At 57.3% G+C, this 24,327-nt stretch overlaps 1 protein-coding gene across 1 annotated transcript in view; it reads right to left on the reverse strand.

Annotated features, from left to right (window-relative positions):
- KIF6 (kinesin family member 6) overlaps window positions 1-24,327 on the reverse strand; it is a 236,775-nt gene that overhangs the window by 49,002 nt on the left and 163,446 nt on the right. The window contains exon 15 of the mRNA XM_069768316.1: window positions 22,047-22,102. Within this exon, the coding sequence (XP_069624417.1) occupies window positions 22,047-22,102 (56 nt within the window). The remainder of the gene's footprint in view (window positions 1-22,046; window positions 22,103-24,327) is intronic.

Genomic DNA, 24,327 nt, shown 5'->3' on the forward strand with positions numbered 1-24,327 from the left:
AGATCCTGTCTGCAGCCACCACTAGGGGGAGCTCCCTGTATACAGAGATACATGATAAGATCCTGTCTGCAGCCACCACTAGGAGGAGCTCTCTGTGTACAGATACATGATCATATCCTGTCTGCAGTCACCACTAGGGGGAGCTCCCTGTATACAGAGATACATGATAAGATCCTGTCTGCAGCCACCACTAGGGGGAGCTCCCTGTATACAGAGATACATGATAAGATCCTGTCTGCAGCCACCACTAGGGGGAGCTCCCTGTATACAGAGATACATGATAAGATCCTGTCTGCAGCCACCACTAGGGGGAGCACCCTGTATACAGAGATACATGATAAGATTCTGTCTGCAGCCACCACTAGGGGGAGCTCCCTGTATACAGAGATACATGATAAGATTCTGTCTGCAGCCACCACTAGGGGGAGCTCCCTGTATACAGAGATTCATGATAAGATTCTGTCTACAGTCACCACTAGGGGGAGCACCCTGTATACAGAGATACATGATAAGATCCTGTCTGCAGTCACCACTAGGGGGAGCACCCTGTATACAGAGATACATGATAAGATTCTGTCTGCAGCCACCACTAGGGGGAGCTCCCTGTATACAGAGATACATGATAAGATTCTGTCTGCAGCCACCACTAGGGGGAGCTCCCTGTATACAGAGATACATGATAAGATTCTGTCTGCAGTCACCACTAGGGGGAGCTCCCTGTATACAGAGATACATGATAAGATTCTGTCTGCAGCCACCACTAGGGGGAGCTCCCTGTATACAGAGATACATGATAAGATCCTGTCTGCAGCCACCACTAGGGGGAGCTCCCTGTATACAGAGATACATGATAAGATTCTGTCTGCAGCCACCACTAGGGGGAGCTCCCTGTATACAGAGATACATGATAAGATTCTGTCTGCAGCCACCACTAGGGGGAGCTCCCTGTATACAGAGATACATGATAAGATTCTGTCTGCAGCCACCACTAGGGGGAGCTCCCTGTATATAGAGATACATGATAAGATTCTGTCTGCAATCACCAGTAGGAGGAGCTCCCTGTATACAGAGATACATGATAAGATCCTGTCTGCAGCCACCACTAGGGGGAGCACCCTGTATACAGAGATACATGATAAGATCCTGTCTGCAGCCACCACTAGGGGGAGCTCCCTGTATACAGAGATACATGATAAGATCCTGTCTGCAGTCACCACTAGGGGGAGCTCCCTGTATACAGAGATACATGATAAGATCCTGTCTGCAGCCACCACTAGGAGGAGCTCTCTGTGTACAGATACATGATTATATCCTGTCTGCAGTCACCACTAGGGGGAGCTCCCTGTATACAGAGATACATGATAAGATCCTGTCTGCAGCCACCACTAGGGGGAGCTCCCTGTATACAGAGATACATGATAAGATCCTGTCTGCAGCCACCACTAGAGGGAGCTCCCTGTATACAGAGATACATGATAAGATCCTGTCTGCAGCCACCACTAGGGGGAGCTCCCTGTATACAGAGATACATGATAAGATCCTGTCTGCAGCCACCACTAGGGGGAGCTCTCCGTGTACAGATATAAGGTACTATGCTGTCTACAGCCACCACTAGGGGGAGCTCCCTGTATATGTTTTGATCAGTGAGATCCGGCACAGTCAGGACATTGTAGCAGAATATAAAGCCCCTGGGTTTTGCTGGGAGTCACCGACTTATTGGGAAACAGATCTTTAATGTGGAGGAATGATTTACAGATAAGGAGGGAAATATTAATTAAAGCTGCCGTAATGTTATCAGCGATAATGATGGACGTCCTACGAGGTACGTAGCGGGATAGAAGAGTCCGGAGAAGGATGTGGAGAGGGGTGGCAGAAGAGTCTGGAGGAGGAGGAGATGGAAGAGCGGGACAGTTAAGCCTGGGGACAGAACAATGTTGCTATCATACATAAGTGATACATGAAGTTGATGAGCGCCCCTCCAGCCCCTCAGGGCAGCGCTGCCCAGTATCCCCCCCGACATCTGCACCCACTTTACTTACTCACTGTCTACAAATGATGATGCTGCTCAGAGATCAGGGAATGACCTTACACAAACCCCACATGTCAGAGCGTGCTGAAGCCCCCATGAGAGGATGCAGGGGTGGTCCCTCACTCCATATAATGAGGGCACACCGGGGAGCACCATCCCCTGGATCAGAGCATAGACAAGGCAGATCTGACTGCCTGGACTCTAGGACAGCTGGGTGATCTCCTCTACTGGGCTGGACTGGTGGTCACATCAGGGGTCACCCAGCTTTCCCAGGATCACAGGTAACACGAGGGCAAGTCCTGTGCAGACACCATCCTGCACCGCCAGATACATGTTATCTGCTCCACACACTAAACATCTGCAGAACTGAAGGATTCCAACCAGCTGCCAGCCGAATTGTGGATGCAGCTCCGGCTGTGACTACTGCAGAAGAAGACGACAGTGACCTCTGCCCTAGAAATGAATACAGTTTAAGAATTGTGACTGCAGCTCTGGATGTGACTGGAGTATAAGAATTGTGACTGTAGCTCTGGATGTTACTGGAGCACAAGAATTGTGACTGCAGCTCTGGATGTGACTGGAGTATAAGAATTGTGACTGCAGCTCTGGATGTGACTGGAGTATAACAATTGTGACTGCAGCTCTGGATGTGACTAGAATATATGGCATGACATAGCTCAGATTTAGGACAGGTGCAGATGGCCGTCAATTCTCTTAAGCCGGTGTCACATTTGCGGTTGTGTCCGCAGCGTTTCTGGCGCATACATCCGCATGCGTCTTGATTTCATATCTTTTACATTGTAGACGCAGGTGCATTCGCGGTGTGCTGCAGGGTGCGGGTAATGCACCATGTTAGAATTTTTATAGCGGCAAATTTCCGCCGCCATACGCATCCAGACACTTGCAGAAGGCGTGTGTCAAATAAACGCATTACAGTCTACGGGAACGCATTCGTTCGCTTACGTTTGCACAAGGGTCTATATACAGAAATCCCATGAGACACGGAGATTGGGGGAAATTGTCCTTGAAACATTTTTTCCTATGAAACGCATGCGCATAAAAACCGCGAACGCATGCAAAAACGAGCGCAATCGTTGCGTTTTTTTATCCATCATGCGTAAGTTGATGCAAATAAAAAAATGCAGCGTTATAATGCGATTGCGAATGAGACGCTGCAAACTCAACCGCAAATGTGAACTTAGTCTTATCTAAGAGAATCCGATTGATTATGCAAATGACACACTGATCAGCATCACCATAGATGAGAAGAGGGAGAACTACATTCCTCCGTCTTCTTCATTGTGTTATTTCATGGTTATCAGCCGCACTCAGATGTCATTCGATTGCAGCTGAAGGTTTCCACGCACTCAGTGATTTCCCCGGCCGAATGTGATCTGATAATCTGATCCAACTCAAGTGAGCAGCAGTTTTTGTTCTTTGAATAATCTTGGCCGGAGGAAGAAATGGACGTGTGCGCAGCCCCATAGAATAACAGGTGCGAGTGCGATCTGATGCTTTGTCTGACCCCATTGAGACAGAATATCCGGTGGTTTGAGTGATCCCCGATGCTGAGCGATCCCCGGTACTGAGCGATCCCCGATGCTGAGCGATCCCCGATGTTGAGCGATCCCCCATGCTGAGCGATCCCCGATATTGAGCGATCCCCGATGTGGAGCGATCCCCTATGCTGAGCGATCCCCGATATTGAGCGATCCCCGATGTTGAATGATCTCCGCTGAGCGATCCCCGATGCTGAGCGATCGCCGATGTTGAATGATCCCCGATGTTGAGTGATCCCCGATGTTGAGTGATCCCTGATACTGACCGATCCCCGATATTGAGCGATCCCCGATGTTGAATGATCCCCGATGTTGAGCGATCCCCAATGTTGAACGATCCCGATGTATGTAGAGCGATCCCCGATACTGAGCGAACACCGATGCTGAGCGATCCCCGATGTTGAATGATCCCCGATGTTGAGCGATCCCCGATGTTGAGCGATGCACGATGTTGAGAGATCCCCGATGTTGAGAGATCCCCGATGTTGAATGATCCCCGATGTTGAGCGATCCCCGATGTTGAATGATCCCCAATGTTGAATGATCCCCGATGTTGAGCGATGCCCGATGTTGAGTGTAATGGGGTCTAACAAGCTGGGGTACCTCTTTCAGTACCACCTTGTGTTTCAGGAGGTCCACTCTGCTTTTGCTGGATTCTGAATGAAGGACGCTGGCTGGAATTCCTTGGTTACGTGAGAGCATATAAAAGCTGACTGCTACCCCACGTATTTCCAGTCTAAAAGAACACACTTTACTCACCGCACACAGAATATATAACACAGATACACAGGGCAAGCCAATAGAAAAAACAGGCCAGACATACATTACAATAGCCGCAGGGGGCCGGAGCCTGCTGATATTTACTGGGGGAATTACAAAGGTGGGGGAGGACAGAAGGGGGATATCTTGTCCTCTCTGTCCAGGGGCGCAGCCTGTGGACTGATGCATTTCACAAGTTCTTGGGAACTACCAGCTGTCGTTTTATAGTGGGGCTAGTCCCTGTGTGGTGCTGCTCTGTGATCCGGTAGAGGAGTCCCTGCTTCCATATCAAATGTTCCCCTTCCAGTACCCCTCTCACCTCCTGTGCCTTCCCACGATATCCCTCCAATGAAGGATCCTCAAGTAACTCCCTCTTAAATTCATCTGGGGTGGCCCAAGAAATGTGTCTGGCTATAGGAATACGTGTAGGGCTGTGATGTCTTACCTGGGCCTCCTCTGAGTGTGATTCCGCCTCCGCAGCTCGAGCTGGTCTCCGGGTGGTCATAGGATATGTCTCAGCCAGAGGGGCAACCGAGAAGGCAGACAACATGGGCCCCAAGTCATTTCCCAGCAAAACGTCTGAGCAAATCCTCCATCAAGCCGACCTCAACAAGGCCATCCCCAACTCCACAGTTCAGGTGAATCCTGGCAGTGGGCAGTCGATGTATGGCTCCCCCTGCTACACGGACTGCCACTGTCCGGTCCGTCTTCTCTTGGTCCCGGACGAGATGAGGCTTCACAAGGGTCAAAGTTGCTCCGGAATCTCTTAGTCCCTGCATGCGTTTCCCATTAACCCACACAACCTGTCGATGCTGTTGTCGATTATCTGCCCGGGCTGCCTGCACGGGGTCTACTTCATGCAGCACTTCCTCCATGTCTTCCACCCCTTGGTTAGTTGTAGCCCCCAATGCCGGGTCAGCTTCGCCTTGGTAGCAGTGTACAGCGGCCCGGCGGAAGGTAGCTGTTCCCGCCTTTGGCCACTGGGTATGCTGAGTCCAGTTGGGACATTGTCTTTGCAGGTGGCCCAGCTGACGGCAGTTGTGGCATCGCGCCCCAGGGGAACTGTGGTAGGCCGGGTTTCTAGCTGGTCCCCCTACAATCTTCGGTGGTTTGGGGCCTTCCAGGTCCATGGGCGGACCCCTAGTGACCATCTTTGATCCGGACAACTGAGGCCTCCTGGCGTCATGATGTTCATCGGCCAGACGAGCGGATTCCTCAAGAGTCATTGGCCGCCTGTCCCGAAGCCATTCCTGTGTCTCGGGGTTTAGTCCATTAAAGAATCGTTCTAACAAGGAGAGCTGGAGGATGTCCTCCTTAGTGGTTGCTTGGCTCCCTTGTACCCACTGTAGCAGTGACCGCCGTAATTTACAGGCCCATTCAGCGTGGGTATCGGTTACTCGTTTTATAAGTCCGCGGAACTTTTGGCGGTATGCCTCTGGTGTCAGCGCATACCGGGCCAAGATCACTTCTTTGATCCGCTCATAGTCCATACAGTCCTCATCAGGTACCGTGCGATAGGCGTCCGCTGCCCGGCCTGTCAACTTGCTGGCCGGAATCTGAACCCGTTCCTCCAGCTTCACTTGATGAAGGGCACACTGCCTCTCAAAGTCCTGCAGAAAGCCATCAATGTGTTCCTCTGCCTCCCCCAACTGTCGGAAGGCATTATACTGGATCTTTTTGTGGCTTACTGTTGAAGGTACCTGGGCGGAGGCCAGAGCTCCCCCTGCTCGCTGACTCTCCTCTCTCCGCTCTGCCATCTCCATCTTGGCCAGCTCCACTTTGGTCCGCTCTGCCATCTCCATCTTGGCTAGCTCTATCCTGGTCCGCTCGGCCATCTCTTCCTTCAGATCAGTACGCACATCAGCCATCACCTCTCGTATGATCTCTACTGCATGGTTTGGGCCATAGAATGCCAGTCTGTTCTTTACCTCCCTCTGGAATTCAGTCTCCTCCACGTTCACATTGGGGGGCGCTGCACTGTCGTGTTCCATGATGGCTGCTATCAAATCCGCTTTTGTTTTGTTGCTGGCGATTAACCCTCGGGCTTCCACCAGATCTTTTAATGTAGTCCTCTTTAACTTCTGGTAGTTGTCTTCCATTCATTCCTTTCCTCCTGTAGAAGGGGTATCAGATCCCGCTGTCTGCCTCCAGTGTAACGGGATCTAACAAGCTGGGGTACCTCTTTCAGTACCACCCCGTGTTTCAGGAGGTCCACTCTGCTTTTGCTGGATTCTGAATGAAGGACGCTGACTGGAATTCCTTGGTTACGTGAGAGCATATAAAAGCTGACTGCTACCCCACGTATTTCCAGTCTAGAAGAACACACTTTATTTACAGCACACAGAATATATAACACAGATACACAGGGCAGGCCAATAGAAAAAACAGGCCAGACATACATTACAATAGCCGCAGGGGGCCAGAGCCTGCTGATATTTACTGGGGGAATTACAAAGGTGGGGGAGGACAGAAAGGGGATATCTTGTCTTCTCTGTCCAGGGGCGCAGCCTGTGGACTGATGCATTTCACATGGAACCTATTATACATAATATATACTGCATAACATATTCTTGGTGCTGGTGGGTTCTGTAACATTGAGCGATCCCCGATGTTGAGCGATCCCCGATGTTGAATGATCCCCGATGCTGAGCGATCCCCGATACTGAGCGATCCCCGATGTTGAGCGATCCCCGATGTTGAATGATCTCCGATGTTAAGCGATCCCCGATGTTGAATGATATCTAATGCTGAGTGGTCCCTAATGCGGAGCCAGTAAGCAGAGGGATAGTCCAGGAGGATCGGATAGAGATGCTGGAAACGCACTGTACTAAGGAAACAAAGGATAAGAAGTGCGGTGCCCGATACCAAGTGTCACAATCTGATGAACACGGACTGTCCAGTAAACGTCTGCTTGTTACAATGAACAGCATGTTCCCTGAAGATGGAGGCCTGGAGACAGTGGTGGCCCGGAGACAGCGGATACCTGGAGACAGCGGAGGCCCAGAGGCAACAGAGGCCCAGAGACAGTGGAGGCCCGGCTGTCCGATGATTTACACACACTCATCAAGACTTGTGCTCCACATTACACTGCGGACTCCTGGTGCACTAGTTGTCAGGTTGTCGGTGGATGAGCGGCGCCCGCTGATGTCCTCTGTCTACATTCACATGATGACGTCTCCTGTTTCCCATTAGCAGACGCTCGCAGCCTCAGACATGGAGCTGACACTGATTATCCCACGTGGCTCCTTGTGGTTTGTCCTTATGCGGCATGTTAATGGATAAACTCGCCGGGTTCTCGTCACTCAGGGGAGACGTCCCCGGCTCATTATAACATGTAATACTCACATCGCAGGTCTGCCCCAGTGTAAAACGGTGGAACCTGAGGAATGTGCAACAATGGCCGGACTGCGGCTGATGCCGATGTATGCGGCTCATGGCAGAGATCACAGCGGCTCATGATGAAGGACACGGCTGCTCCTGATGGAGGACATGGCGGCTCATGACGGAGGACACTGTGGTTCATGACGAAGGACACGGTGGCTCCTGACGGAGGACACTGCGGATCATGAAGGAGGTCAAGGCGGCTCATGATGGAGGACACGGCGGCGGTCACGGAGGCTCCTGACGGAGGACACTGCGGATCATGAAGGAGGACACTGCGGCTCCTGACGGAGGACACGGCGGCTCCTGACGGAGGACACGGCGGCTCACGACGGAGGACACGGCGGCTCACGACGGAGGACACGGCGGCTCACGACGGAGGACACGGCGGCTCACGACGGAGGACACGGCGGCGGCTCCTGACTGAGAACAAGGCGGCTCCTGAAGGAGGTCACGGCGGCTCATGATAGAGGTCGCGGCGTCTCATGAAGGAGGACACGACGGCTGCAGAAGGAGGTCATGGCGGCTCATGATGGAGGACACGGAGGCTCCTGACGGAGGACACGGCGGCTCCTGACGGAGGACACGGCGGCTCATGACGGAGGACACGGCGGCTCATGACGGAGGACACTGCGGCTCTTGACGGAGGTTGCGGCGGCTCATGAAGGAGGACACTGCGACTCCTGACGGAGGACACGGCGGCTCATGGCGGAGGTCACGGCGGCTCCTGCTGGAGGTCATGAATGCTGAATATCACACACAACCTGTGGACAGGAGTGGCGCTGGTACAGAAGGTGTCGTGCTCCTCTGATTTCGCGGCCCACCCTGCTGTGATGAGATTGCACTCCCGTGTGCCCGGCTGCGGACCATCCATCCCATGAATGGCAGAAAAACCGTCTGGACTGAATTTACACTGAATAAATCAGCAAAAATGTTAACGAGGAGAAGAATGTGCTGCACATAATCCCGCTCCAACTGTCCTGCTGATTTTCCCAGAATAGATACAGAATTCTCTGCTCGTGTGTAAAGACGTCTGACGGCGCTGACACAAACCGCGGTCACAGCGGACGCCGTGAATCACCCGATCAGATTATGGAGATATGCCCTGAGATGAGGCGGACGCTCGCGGGGGTCATGCATAACACGGGGTCCTGTACAGGAAGAAAGGAGATCACATGTCCGTTAAATCTCTCCCAATAGGAGATCCTGCGCTGTCCTTAAAGGAGACCTGTCATTTTAGGCCACTGCTGAATCCACAGAGGGGGCTGACGGACTCCTCACACAAGGCTGGGGGCGACGATCGCTCTCTGATGAGTTGCTCTATCGGGAGGTCTTACATCTTCACTGCTCAGAATTTTACTGATTTTATGCAAAATCTTAGGCGATCACTTGAGAAACAAGAATGGGTTGTCCTGCACTGGTCAGTAGGGGGCGCTGCTCATATGGAGGCCTGCAGGCACTTGCTAGATCGTGTGATCTGTCCCATTAATTCAGATAAGAAGCTGCTCATCCCAAACATGCAAGTGAACGATACTGAATAAACCCATTAAAACCTGTACAGACGGGGTCCTTGACCGCTGCAAAAGAATAAGCACCAAAAACCTGCACAGACGAGGTCCGGGACCGCTGCAAAGAATAAGCACCAAAAACTGCACAGACGGGGTCTGGGACCGCTGCAGAGAATAAGCACCAAAAACCTACACAGACGGGGTCCGGGACCGCTGCAAAATTATAAGCACCAAAAACCTGCACAGACAGGGTCCGGGACCATTGCAAAAGAATAAGCACCAAAAACCTGTACAGACGGGGTCCAGGACCGCTGCAAAAGAATAAGCACCAAACACCTGCACAGATGGGGTCCGGGACCGCTGCAAAAGAATAAGCACCAAAAACCTGCACAGACGGGGTCCGGGACCACTACAAAGAATAAGCACCAAAAACCTGCACAGACGGGGTCCCGGACCGCTGCAAAGAATAAGCACCAAAAACTGCACAGACGGGGTCTGGGACCGCTGCAGAGAATAAGCACCAAAAACCTACACAGACGGGGTCCGGGACCGCTGCAAAATTATAAGCACCAAAAACCTGCACAGACAGGGTCCGGGACCATTGCAAAAGAATAAGCACCAAAAACCTGTACAGACGGGGTCCAGGACCGCTGCAAAAGAATAAGCACCAAAAACCTGCACAGACGAGGTCCGGGACCGCTGCAAAGAATAAGCACCAAAAACTGCACAGACGGGGTCTGGGACCGCTGCAGAGAATAAGCACCAAAAACCTACACAGACGGGGTCCGGGACCGCTGCAAAATTATAAGCACCAAAAACCTGCACAGACAGGGTCCGGGACCATTGCAAAAGAATAAGCACCAAAAACCTGTACAGACGGGGTCCAGGACCGCTGCAAAAGAATAAGCACCAAACACCTGCACAGATGGGGTCCGGGACCGCTGCAAAAGAATAAGCACCAAAAACCTGCACAGACGGGGTCCAGGACCACTACAAAGAATAAGCACCAAAAACCTGCACAGACGGGGTCCCGGACCGCTGCAAAGAATAAGCACCAAAAACCTGCACAGACGAGGTCCGGGACCGCTGCAAAGAATAAGCACCAAAAACTGCACAGACGGGGTCTGGGACCGCTGCAGAGAATAAGCACCAAAAACCTACACAGACGGGGTCCGGGACCGCTGCAAAATTATAAGCACCAAAAACCTGCACAGACAGGGTCCGGGACCATTGCAAAAGAATAAGCACCAAAAACCTGTACAGACGGGGTCCAGGACCGCTGCAAAAGAATAAGCACCAAACACCTGCACAGATGGGGTCCGGGACCGCTGCAAAAGAATAAGCACCAAAAACCTGCACAGACGGGGTCCGGGACCGCTGCAAATGAATAAGCACCAAAAACCTACACAGACGGGGTCCGGGACCGCTGTAATGGAATAAGCACCAAAAACCTACACAGACGGGGTCTGGGACCACTGCAGCAAAAGAATAAGCACCAAAAACCTGTACAGACGGGGTCCGGGACCGCTGCAAAAGAATTAGCACCAAAAACCTGCACAGACGGGGTCCGGGACCGCTGCAGCAAAAGAATAAGCACCGAAAACCCGTGCAAAAATTCCAATGCCTGTGTTATTTGCCTCTTCTAGTGGGGACTACAGGCAGCCATAATATTATCACACAAATCTACATGCAAAGAGGAGATCAGGAGATCTGGGCAGGAACACTGAGCTCCAATCACTAGAAAAGCAGAGAGAAATTAATCAGCTGAGAGTTTATAGTCTATAAGGAAAAATGGTGTTCAGGAAAAAATATTCACCCCATGGCTCCAATCCACGTGATAAACAAATAAATAAGAAGCCACTGCCAGACCACTCTGTCCCCTCTCTAATCAGGCTTCTCTGCCCTCCTCCTCCTCCACACTCCCCAGTCCCTCCTCCTCCACCACACTCCCCAGTCCCTCCTCCTCCTCCACACTCCCTTGTCCTCCACACTCCCCTGTCCCTCCACCCTCCCCTGTCCCTCCTCTTGCTCAATCACGCTCACTGTGCCTCCTCTTGCTCAAGCACGCTTCCGTTCCTCCTCTTGCACCACCACGCTCCCCTGTCCCTCCTCTTGCACCTCCACTCCCGTCACTCCTCTTGCTCCACCACATTCCCTTGTCCCTCCTCCACGCTCCGCTGTCCCTCCCCTTGCTCCACCAAGCTCCCCATCCCTCCTCTTGCTTCACCACGCTCCTGTCCCTCCTCTTGCCCCATCACCCTTCCCTGTCCCTCCACTTGCCCCACCACACTCCCCTGTCCCTCCTCTTGCTCCACCATGCTCCCTTGTCCCTCCTCCTGCTCCTCCATGCTCCTGTCCCTCCTCCACGCTCCCCTGTCCCTCCTCCTCCACGCTCCGCTGCCCCTCCTCCTGCTCTTCCACGCTCCGCTGTCCCTCCTCCTGCTCTTCCACGCTCCCCTGTCCCTCCTCCTGCTCCTCCACGCTCCCCTGCTCCTCCTCCATGCTCCCCTGTCCCTCCTCCTCCACGCTCCGCTGTCCCTCCTCCTGCTCCTCCACGCTCCCCAGTCCCTACTCCTGTTCCTCCACGCTCCCCTGCTCCTCCTCCACGCTCCGCTGTCCCTCCTCCTGCTCCTCCACGCTCCACTGTCCCTCCTCCTGCTCCTCCACGCTCCCCTGTCCCTCCTCCTGCTCCTCCACACTACCCTGTCCCTCCTCTTGCTCCGTCACGCTCCCCGTCCCTCCTCTTGCTCCACCATGCTCCCCTGTCCCTCCTCTTGCTCCACCACGCTCCCCTGTCCCTCCTCTAGCTCCACCACACTCCCCGGTCCCTCCTCTTGCTCCACCACACTCCCGCCCTGCCTCTTGCTCCACCACACTCCCCTCTCCCTCCTCTTGCTCCACCACACTCCCGCCCTGCCTCTTGCTCCACCACACTCCCCTCTCACTCCTCTTGACCACCACACTCCCCTGCCCCTCCTCTTGCTCCACCACACTCCCCTCTCTGTCCCTCCTCTTGCTCCACCACACTCCCCTCTCTGTCCCTCCTCTTGCTCCACCACACTCCCGTCTGTCCCTCCTCTTGCTCCACCACACCCCCATCCCTCCTTTTGCTTTACCACGCTCCGTCCCTCCTCTTGCTTCACCACGCTCCCCGTCCCTCCTCTTGCTCCACCACGCTCCCCTGTCCCTCCTCCTCCACGCTCCGCTGCCCCTCCTCCTGCTCTTCCACGCTCCCCTGTCCCTCCTCCTGCTCCTCTACGCTCCCCTGCTCCTCCTCCATGCTCCCCTGTCCCTCCTCCACGCTCCGCTGTCCCTCCTCCTGCTCCTCCACGCTCCCCAGTCCCTACTCCTGTTCCTCCACGCTCCCCTGCTCCTCCTCCACGCTCCGCTGTCCCTCCTCCTGCTCCTCCACGCTCCACTGTCCCTCCTCCTGCTCCTCCACGCTCCCCTGTCCCTCCTCCTGCTCCTCCACACTACCCTGTCCCTCCTCTTGCTCCGTCACGCTCCCCGTCCCTCCTCTTGCTCCACCATGCTCCCCTGTCCCTCCTCTTGCTCCACCACGCTCCCCTGTCCCTCCTCTAGCTCCACCACACTCCCCGGTCCCTCCTCTTGCTCCACCACACTCCCGCCCTGCCTCTTGCTCCACCACACTCCCCTCTCCCTCCTCTTGCTCCACCACACTCCCGCCCTGCCTCTTGCTCCACCACACTCCCCTCTCCCTCCTCTTGCTCCACCACACTCCCCTGCCCCTCCTCTTGCTCCACCACACTCCCCTCTCTGTCCCTCTTCTTGCTCCACCACACTCCCGTCTGTCCCTCCTCTTGCTCCACCACACCCCCATCCCTCCTCTTGCTTTACCACGCTCCGTCCCTCCTCTTGCTTCACCACGCTCCCCGTCCCTTCTCTTGCTCCACCACGCTCCCCTGTCCCTCCTCTTGCACCTCCACTCCCGTCACTCCTCTTGCTCCACCACATTCCCTTGTCCCTCCTCCACGCTCCGCTGTCCCTCCCCTTGCTCCACCAAGCTCCCCATCCCTCCTCTTGCTTCACCACGCTCCTGTCCCTCCTCTTGCCCCATCACCCTTCCCTGTCCCTCCACTTGCCCCACCACACTCCCCTGTCCCTCCTCTTGCTCCACCATGCTCCCTTGTCCCTCCTCCTGCTCCTCCATGCTCCTGTCCCTCCTCCACGCTCCCCTGTCCCTCCTCCTCCACGCTCCGCTGCCCCTCCTCCTGCTCTTCCACGCTCCGCTGTCCCTCCTCCTGCTCTTCCACGCTCCCCTGTCCCTCCTCCTGCTCCTCCACGCTCCCCTGCTCCTCCTCCATGCTCCCCTGTCCCTCCTCCTCCACGCTCCGCTGTCCCTCCTCCTGCTCCTCCACGCTCCCCAGTCCCTACTCCTGTTCCTCCACGCTCCCCTGCTCCTCCTCCACGCTCCGCTGTCCCTCCTCCATGCTCCCCTGTCCCTCCTCCTCCACACTCCCCTGCCCCTCCTCTTGCTCCACCACACTCCCCTCTCTGTCCCTCCTCTTGCTCCACCACACCCCCATCCCTCCTCTTGCTTTACCACGCTCCGTCCCTCTTCTTGCTTCACCACGCTCCCCGTCCCTCCTCTTGCTCCACCACGCTCCCCTGTCCCTCCTCTTGCTCCACCACGCTTCCCATCCCTCCTCTTCCTCCACCATGCTCCCCTGTCCCTCCTCTTGCTCCACCACACTCCCCTGTCCCTCCTCTTGCTCCACCATGCTCCCTTGTCCCTCCTCCTGCTCCTCCATGCTCCTGTCCCTCCTCCACGCTCACCTGTCCCTCCTCCTCCACGCTCCGCTGCCCCTCCTCCTGCTCTTCCACGCTCCGCTGTCCCTCCTCCTGCTCTTCCACGCTCCCCTGTCCCTCCTCCTGCTCCTCCACGCTCCCCTGCTCCTCCTCCATGCTCCCCTGTCCCTCCTCCTCCACGCTCCGCTGTCCCTCCTCCTGCTCCTCCACGCTCCCCAGTCCCTACTCCTGTTCCTCCACGCTCCCCTGCTCCTCCTCCACGCTCCGCTGTCCCTCCTCCTGCTCCTCCACGCTCCACTGTCCCTCCTCCTGCTCCTCCACGCTCCCCTGTCCCTCCTCCTGCTCCTCCACACTACCCTGTCCCTCCTCTTGCTCAGTCACGCTCCCCGTCCCTCCTCTTGCTCCACCACGCTCCCCTGTCCCTCCTCTTGCTCCACCACGCTCCCCTGTCCCTCCTCTAGCTCCACCACACTCCTCGGTCCCTCCTCTTGCTCCACCACACTCCCGCCCTGCCTCTTGCTCCACCACACTCCCCTCTCCCTCCTCTTGCTCCACCACACTCCCGCCCTGCCTCTTGCTCCACCACACTCCCCTCTCCCTCCTCTTGCTCCACCACACTCCCCTGCCCCTCCTCTTGCTCCACCACACTCCCCTCTCTGTCCCTCCTCTTGCTCCACCACACTCCCGTCTGTCCCTCCTCTTGCTCCACCACACCCCCATCCCTCCTCTTGCTTTACCACGCTCCGTCCCTCCTCTTGCTTCACCACGCTCCCCGTCCCTTCTCTTGCTCCACCACGCTCCCCTGTCCCTCCTCTTGCACCTCCACTCCCGTCACTCCTCTTGCTCCACCACATTCCCTTGTCCCTCCTCCACGCTCCGCTGTCCCTCCCCTTGCTCCACCAAGCTCCCCATCCCTCCTCTTGCTTCACCACGCTCCTGTCCCTCCTCTTGCCCCATCACCCTTCCCTGTCCCTCCACTTGCCCCACCACACTCCCCTGTCCCTCCTCTTGCTCCACCATGCTCCCTTGTCCCTCCTCCTGCTCCTCCATGCTCCTGTCCCTCCTCCACGCTCCCCTGTCCCTCCTCCTCCACGCTCCGCTGCCCCTCCTCCTGCTCTTCCACGCTCCGCTGTCCCTCCTCCTGCTCTTTCACGCTCCCCTGTCCCTCCTCCTGCTCCTCCACGCTCCCCTGCTCCTCCTCCATGCTCCCCTGTCCCTCCTCCTCCACGCTCCGCTGTCCCTCCTCCTGCTCCTCCACGCTCCCCAGTCCCTACTCCTGTTCCTCCACGCTCCCCTGCTCCTCCTCCACGCTCCGCTGTCCCTCCTCCTGCTCCTCCACGCTCCACTGTCCCTCCTCCTGCTCCTCCACGCTCCCCTGTCCCTCCTCCTGCTCCTCCACACTACCCTGTCCCTCCTCTTGCTTTACCACGCTCCGTCCCTCCTCTTGCTTCACCACGCTCCCCGTCCCTCCTCTTGCTCCACCACGCTCCCCTGTCCCTCCTCTAGCTCCACCACACTCCCCGGTCCCTCCTCTTGCTCCACCACACTCCCGCCCTGCCTCTTGCTCCACCACACTCCCCTCTCCCTCCTCTTGCTCCACCATACTCCCGCCCTGCCTCTTGCTCCACCACACTCCCCTCTCCCTCCTCTTGCTCCACCACACTCCCCTGCCCCTCCTCTTGCTCCACCACACTCCCCTCTCTGTCCCTCCTCTTGCTCCACCACACTCCCGTCTGTCCCTCCTCTTGCTCCACCACACCCCCATCCCTCCTCTTGCTTTACCACGCTCCGTCCCTCCTCTTGCTTCACCACGCTCCCCGTCCCTCCTCTTGCTCCACCACGCTCCCCTGTCCCTCCTCTAGCTCCACCACACTCCCCAGTCCCTCCTCTTGCTCCACCACACTCCCGCCCTGCCTCTTGCTCCACCACACTCCCCTCTCCCTCCTCTTGCTCCACCACACTCCCGCCCTGCCTCTTGCTCCACCACACTCCCCTCTCCCTCCTCTTGCTCCACCACACTCCCCTGCCCCTCCTCTTGCTCCACCACACTCCCCTCTCTGTCCCTCCTCTTGCTCCACCACACTCCCGTCTGTCCCTCCTCTTGCTCCACCACACCCCCATCCCTCCTCTTGCTTTACCACGCTCCGTCCCTCCTCTTGCTTCACCACGCTCCCCGTCCCTCCTCTTGCTCCACCACGCTCCCGTGTCCCTCCTCTTGCTCCACCACGCTTCCCATCCCTCCTCTTCCTCCACCATGCTCCCCTGTCCCTCCTCTTGCTCCACTACACTCCCCTGTCCCTCCTCTTGCTCCACCACGCTCCCTATCCCTCCTCTTCCTCCACCATGCTCCCCTGTCCCTCCTCTTGCTCCACCACACTCCCCTGTCCCTCCTCTTGCTCCACCACGCTCCCCATCCCTCCTCTTGCTCCACCACGCTCCCCTGTCCCTCCTCTTGCTCCACCATGCTCCCTTGTCCCTCCTCCTGCTCCTCCATGCTCCTGTCCCTCCTCCACGCTCCCCTGTCCCTCCTCCTCCACGCTCCGCTGCCCCTCCTCCTGCTCTTCCACGCTCCACTGTCCCTCCTCCTGCTCCTCCACGCTCCCCTGTCCCTCCTCCTGCTCCTCCACGCTCTCCTGTCCCTCCTCTTGCTCCACCACGCTCCCCTGTCCCTCCTCTTGCTCCACCACGCTCCCCGTCCCTCCTCTTGCTCCACCACGCTCCCCATCCCTCCACTTGCTTTACCACGCTCCCCTGTCCCTCCTCTTGCTCCATCCCCCTCTTGTCCCTCCTCTTGCCCCACCACACTCCCCTGTCCCTCCTCTTGCTCCACCACGCTCCCTTGACCCTCCTCCTGCTCCTCCACGCTCCCCTGTCCCTCTTCCTGCTCTTCCACGCTCCCCTGTCCCTCCACGCTCCTGTCCCTCCTCCACGCTCCCTTGTCCCTCCTCCTCCACACTCCGCTGCCCCTCCTCCTGCTCCTCCACGCTTCGCTGTCCCTCCTCCTGCTCCTCCACGCTCCCCTGTCCCTCCTCCTACTCCTCCGTGCTCCCCTGTCCCTCCTCCTGCTCCTGCACGCTCCCCTGTCTTCTCCTGCTCCTCCACGCTCCCCTGTCCCTCCTCCTGCTCCTCCACGCTCCCCTGTCCCTCCTCCTGCTCCTCCACGCTCCCCTGTCCTTCCTCCTGCTCCTCCACGCTCCCCTGTCCCTCCTCCTGCTCCTCCACGCTCCCCTGTCCCTCCTCCTGCTCCTCCACGCTCCCCTGTCCCTCCTCTTGCTCCACCACGCTCCCCGTCCCTCCTCTTGCTCCACCACACTCCCCATCCCTCCTCTTGCTCCACCACGCTAACCCTGTCCCTCCTCTTGCTCCACCACACTCCCCATCCCTCCTCTTGCTCTACCACGCTCCCGTCCCTCCTCTTTCTCCATCACCCTCCCCTGTCCCTCCTCTTGCCCCACCACACTCCCCTGTCCCTCCTCTTGCTCCACCACGCTCCCTTGTCCCTCCTCCTGCTCCTCCACGCTCCCCTGTCCCTCCTCCTCCACACTCCCCAGTCCCTACTCCTGTTCCTCCACGCTCCCCTGCTCCTCCTCCAGGCTCCCCTGTCCCTCCTCCTCCACGCTCCGCTGTCCCTCCTCCTGCTCCTCCACGCTCCGCTGTCCCTCCTCCTGCTCCTCCACGCTACCCTGTCCCTCCTCCTGCTCCTCCACACTCCCGTCGCTCCTCTTGCTCCATCACGCTCCCCGTCCCTCCTGTTGCTCCACCACGCTCCCCTGTCCCTCCTCTTGCTCCACCACGCTCCCCTGTCCCTCCTCTAGCTCCACCACACACTCCCCGGTCCCTCCTCTTGCTCCACCACGCTCCCCTGTTCCTCCTCTTGCTCCACCACACTCCCGCCCTGCCTCTTGCTCCACCACACTCCCCTCTCCCTCCTCTTGCTTCACCACACTCCCCTGCCCCTCCTCTTGCTCCACCACACTCCCCTCTCTGTCCCTCCTCTTGCTCCACCACACTCCCGTCTGTCCCTCCTCTTGCTCCACCACACTCCCGTCTGTCCCTCATCTTGCTCCACCACACCCCATCCCTCCTCTTGCTTTACCACGCTCCGTCCCTCCTCTTGCTTCACCACGCTCCCCGTCCCTCCTCTTGCTCCACCACGCTCCCCTGTCCCTCCTCTTGCTCCACCACGCTCCCCTGTCTCTCCTCTTGCTCCACCACGCTTCCCATCCCTCCTCTTCCTCCACCATGCTCCCCTGTCCCTCCTCTTGCTCCACCACACTCCCCTGTCCCTCCTCTTGCTCCACCACGCTCCCCATCCCTCCTCTTCCTCCACCATGCTCCCCTGTCCCTCCTCTTGCTCCACCACACTCCCCTGTCCCTCCTCTTGCTCCACCACGCTCCCCATCCCTCCTCTTGCTTTACCACGCTCCCCTGTCCCTCCCCTTGCTCCATCACGCTCCCCGGTCCCTCCTCTTGCTCCACCACGCTCCCCTGTCCCTCCTCCACCACGCCCCCCAGTTCCTCCTCCTCCACGCTCACCTGTCCCTCCTCCTGCTCCACAATGCTCCCCTGTCCCTTCTCTTGCTCCACCACGCTCCCCTGTCCCTCCTCTTGCTTCACCACAATCCCCTGTCCCTCCTCTTGCTCCACCACACTCCCCTGTCCCTCCTCTTGCTCCACCACACTCTTGTCCCTCCTCTTGCTCCACCACACTCCTGTCCCTCCTCTTGCTCCACCACACTCCTGTCCCTCCTCTTGCTCCACCACACTCCCCTGTCCCTCCCCTTGCTCTACCACGCTCCTCATCCCTCCTCTTGCTTTACCACTCTCCCCTGTCCCTCCTCCTGCTCCTCCACACTCCCATCCCGCCTCCTCCTTCACACACCCCTGTCCTCCTCTGCCACATTGCCTTCCCCCTCTTCCACATTCCCCTGTCCCCCCACCTCCACACATCCGTCTCCCCTCCTCCATTCATTTGTTGCTCCTCTTCCTGCAGAATCCTGTCGCTCCTCCTCCACACTCCCCTGTTGCAGCTCCTCCACTCTCCACTGTCTCTTCTCCTCCACACTCCCGTTGATTATCCTCCTCCAGACCCCTCACTCCTCCTCCTCCACGCTCCCACCGCTCCTCCTCCTCCAGACTCCTCTGTCCCCCTCCTCCAGACTCCTCTGTCCCTCCTCCTCCAGGCTCCTCTGTCCTCCTCCTCCAGACTCCTCTGTTCCCGCCATCCCCCTCCTCAGACTCCTGTCCTCCTCTGTCACTCCTCCTCCTTCTCCAGGCTCCTCTGTCCCCCTTCTGCAGACTCCTCTGTCCCTCCTCCTCCAGGCTCCTCTGTCCCCCGCCATCCTCCTTCTCCAGGCTCCTCTGTCCTCCTCCTCCAGGCTCCTCTGTCCCCCTTCTCCAGACTCCTCTGTCCCTCCTCCAGGCTCCTCTGTCCCTCCTCCAGGATCCTCCTCAAGGATCCTCTGTCCTCCTCCTCCAGGCTCCTCTGTTCGCCACCATCCCCTTCATCAGACTCCTTTCCCCCTCTGTCACTCCTCCTCGAGAAGTTGGCGACTTCCTGCCTCTTTGATGGCGCACTGGACTACACGTCTCATCATCCCGTCTTTATAACACTCTGAAGCCCAGTAACCTTACAGGCTAAATATGAAGTTAAGGACTGAGTGGAGGGGAAGGGCTGAGCGGAGGTGAAGGGCTGTTCTTGATCTGTGGAGCTTCTGTGTTACTGGATGACGCCAATATGGCAGAACACATGTGGCAGAACAAGGCCCCTCATATGACAAGCCCTTCAATTATCGCCCATTTTTGTTTTCTACTGGTGTCATGAAACGAAGCTCCAGACATAGCAGCGAATCCTAGCAATGTGGGAAGTAATCCGGGGACGAGCGCTGCCTCCAGGCCCTGACAATGGCGCTCTTGGATGGAGATCTGTCACCGCTCAGTCTTACACAGGGTCCATATATCACAGTGTATCAGACAGGGGCGAGCTCCGAGCGGCCATCTCCGAACACAAAGTCTAATTTATTGGGATGTAACTGGATAAACAAGGTTTGCACACAATCGCTGGCACCGGGCGTGGTGACTAATGCACAGGGACGCCAGCTGGCCGCACCAAGGAACATTCTTCCTTTCATCACACGAGAACTCCCAGATTCAGCACAATCGTCTCCATTTTTATAAGGAAGGAGGAAAATTTTGCACTTTAAATACGTTTTTCCCCTTTGAGAGCTAAATGAATTAATCCTGTCCTACATCTGTACGTCTATAGAAAGGAGGACAACTCCCAGCAGGCACCACAAAAACAGCCCAGAAGTCAGCCATGAAGGCCACAAGCCAATGGTCCGGAATATGGAACCTGCTGTATGTCGCGTTTTATCAGAAGCTGCTTCTCTGCCCCCCATGCTTTACACTGCAGCGTGTTCACACTCACTGCAGATTAATTCACAATGTTATTACACATGCACAGATTATTATAGTCGGGGTGAAAACATCCACTCCCTGCAGCTATGGTCCACGGCTTCTATGGCACTGGGCACTTTTCTCTCCGATCCCTTACAGCCCCTATACCATCACCCCATCCTCCCTATTAACTAGACTATCTCCAGGTGTGGTCTCTGTGCTACGTGCATCATCAGAAAACCAAAACCCATGGGACTGGCCAACAAGAGCCGCTCCTCGCCCTCCCTGGCAGCCGCTCATCTCACCCCTTCTGGCAGCAGCTCTTCTCCCACCCTCTGACAGCCGCTCTTCTCCCACCCTCCTGCAGCCACTCTTCACTCCCCCTCTGGCAGCCGCTCTTCTCTCCCCCTCTGGCAGCTGCTTTTCTCTCCCCCTTCTGGCAGCCGCTCTTCTCTCCCCCTTCTGGCAGCCCCTCTTCTCTCCCCCTTCTGGCAGCCGCTCTTCTCTCCCCCTTGTGGCAGCCGCTCTTCTCTCCCCCTTCTGGCAGCCGCTTTTTTCCCACCCTCCGACAGCCACTCTTCTCCTTCCTTCCAGCAGCCACTCTTCTCCCACCCTCTGACAGCCGCTCTTGTCCCACCCTCCGGCAGCCGCTCTTCTCTCTCCCCTAGCAGCAGCTCTTCTCTCCCCCTTCTGGCAGCCGCTCTTCTCCCTCCTTCCAGCAGCCGCTTTTCTCCCACCTTCCGGCAGCAGCTTTTCTCTCACCCTCCGACAGCCACTCTTATCCCTCCTTCCGGCAGCCGCTCTTCTCCCACCTTCCGGCAGCCGCTCTTCTCCCACCTTCCAGCAGCCACTCTTCTCCCACCCTCCGACAGCCGCTCTTCTCCCACCCTCCGACAGCAGCTCTTCTCCCACCTCCCAGCAGCCGCTCTTCTCCCACCCTCCAGCAGCCAATCTTCTCCCACCTTCCGGCTGCCGCTATTCTCCCTCCTTCCGGCAGCCGCTCTTTTCCCACCCTCCGGCAGCCGTTCTTCTCCCACCCTCCGGCAGCCAATCTTCTCCCTCCGTCCAGCAGCAGCTCTTCTCCCACCCTCCGGCAGCCGCTCTTCTCCCACCCTCCGGCAGCCGCTCTTCTCCCACCCACCGGCAGCCGCTCTTCTCCCACCCTCTGACAGCCGCTCTTCTCCCACCCTCTGACAGCCGCTCTTCTCCCACCCTCCGGCAGCCGCTCTTCTCCCACCCACCGGCAGCCGCTCTTCTCCCACCCTCTGACAGCCGCTCTTCTCCCACCCTCTGACAGCCGCTCTTCTCCCACCCTCCGACAGCAGCTCTTCTCCCACCCTCCGGCAGCAGCTCTTCTCCCACCCTCCGACAGCCGCTCTTCCTCCCACTGACAGCCCCTGCACAGACTGAGCCTACACTATCACACAGAGCTGTGGAAATGGACGTACTTTGCCTTTTCCCTATGGAGCAGGTAAGTGGCGGCCTCTACATCCACCAGGAGGTTCAGGATGATCACATCTATAGGTATTGGAGCAAGTTGTCCATAAAGGAAGTTACAGACATTCGCACACGCTGAATGGATCTGCCCCATGTGACACTGGTCAGATATCGGGGTACGGTGTACTCCACCCCCCATGTACTCACTGATGCGCTGTCTCACGTCATTCATGTCTTTTCCCAGAGATTTGGCTTCAGCGAATCTACAAAGAGAGAAGGAGAATGAAGGGTCAAAATGTGCAAGATCGGGAGGCAGAGGGTCTGCAAGAATTTAGCAAATTGTGCTCATTTGTAACATTTAAGGGTTCAGAAAATCCCTTAAATTAGGCTACTTTCACACTAGCGTCGGATTCGGCCTGTCGCATTGCGTCGGGCTGAGATTCCGACGCTAGTGTTTGATGCGCCACACAACGGGTGCAGCGGATGCATTTCTCCGGCGCATCCGCTGCCCCATTGTGAGGTGCGGGGAGGTGGGGGCGGGCGTGGTCGGAAAAAGCGGTCCGTCGGCAGCAAAAAACGTTACATTTAACGTTTTTTGCTCCCGGCGGTCCGCCACAATACGGCGCAACCGTCGCACGATGGTTGCGACGTGTGTCAATACGTCGTAATGCGTCGGTAATGTTACTCTATGGGGCAAAAACGCATCCTGCAAACAACTTTGCAGGATGCGTTTTTCCCCTAAACGACGCATTGCGACGTATTAAAAAAAACGCCAGTGTGAAAGTAGCCTTACAATTAAATTGTGATGGAGGAGCAACTGCACCCAATCACTGGCAGGACATCAGCGCCCCCCGCAGGCTGCCATCCAGCTCTACAAGAACCCTGCACGGCTGTCTCCTGGCAAGAGAGACACATTTCTTTCCCACTCCATCATCACAGGAGTGACAGACGCTGGTGATGCCAGACAGACACTCGCTGGAGCACAGGCCGGAGAGACGTCCTCTATATGGTGATGTCAGACAGACGCTCGCTGGGGCACAGGCCGGAGAGACGTCCGCTATATGATGTCAGACAGACGCTGGAGCACAGGCCGGAGAGACGTCCGCTATATGGTGATGTCAGACAGACGCTCGCTGGAGCACAGGCCGGAGAGACGTCCGCTATATGATGTCATACAGACGCTCGCTGGAGCACAGGCCGGAGAGACGTCCTCTATACGGTGATGTCAGACAGACGCTCGCTGGGGCACAGGCCGGAGAGACGTCCGCTATATGGTGATGTCAGACAGACGCTCGCTGGGGCACAGGCCGGAGAGACGTCCGCTATATGGTGATGTCAGACAGACGCTCGCTGGAGCACAGGCCGGAGAGACATCCGCTATATGGTGATGTCAGACAGACGCTCGCTGGAGCACAGGCCGGAGAGACATCCGCTATATGGTGATGTCAGACAGACGCTGGGGCACAGGCCGGAGAGACGTCCTCTATATGGTGATGTCAGACAGACGCTCGCTGGAGCACAGGCCGGAGAGACGTCCTCTATATGGTGATGTCAGACAGACGCTCGCGGGAGCACAGGCCGGAGAGACGTCCGCTATATGGTGATGTCAGATAGACGCTCGCGGGAGCACAGGCCGGAGAGACGTCCGCTATATGGTGATGTCAGACAGACGCTCGCTGGGGCACAGGCCGGAGAGACGTCCGCTATATGATGTCAGACAGACGCTCGCTGGGGCACAGGCCGGAGAGACGTCCGCTATATGATGTCAGACAGACGCTGGAGCACAGGCCGGAGAGACGTCCGCTATATGGTGATGTCAGACAGACGCTCGCTGGAGCACAGGCCGGAGAGACGTCCGCTATATGGTGATATCAGACAGACGCTCGCTGGGGCACAGGCCGGAGAGACGTCCGCTATATGGTGATGTCAGACAGACGCTCGCTGGAGCACAGGCCGGAGAGACATCCTCTATATGGTGATGCCAGACAGACGCTGGAGCACAGGCCGGAGAGACGTCCGCTATATGGTGATGTCAGACAGACGCTCGCTGGAGCACAGGCCGGAGAGACGTCCTCTATATGGTGATGCCAGACAGACGCTGGAGCACAGGCCGGAGAGACGTCCGCTATATGGTGATGTCAGACAGACGCTCGCTGGAGCACAGGCCGGAGAGACGTCCTCTATATGGTGATGCCAGACAGACGCTGGAGCACAGGCCGGAGAGACGTCCTCTATATGGTGATGTCAGACAGACGCTTGCTGGGGCACAGGCAGGAGAGACGTCCTCTATATGGTGATGTCAGACAGACGCTCGCTGGAGCACAGGCCGGAGAGACGTCCGCTATATGGTGATATCAGACAGACGCTTGCTGGGGCACAGGCCGGAGAGACGTCCGCTATATGGTGATGCCAGACAGACGCTCGCTGGGGCACAGGCCGGAGAGACGTCCTCTATATGGTGATGTCAGACAGACACTCGCTGGAGCAC

The sequence above is a fragment of the Ranitomeya imitator genome, chromosome 5 (genome assembly GCF_032444005.1).
Source record: "Ranitomeya imitator isolate aRanImi1 chromosome 5, aRanImi1.pri, whole genome shotgun sequence".
NCBI classification, from domain to species: domain Eukaryota; kingdom Metazoa; phylum Chordata; class Amphibia; order Anura; family Dendrobatidae; genus Ranitomeya; species Ranitomeya imitator.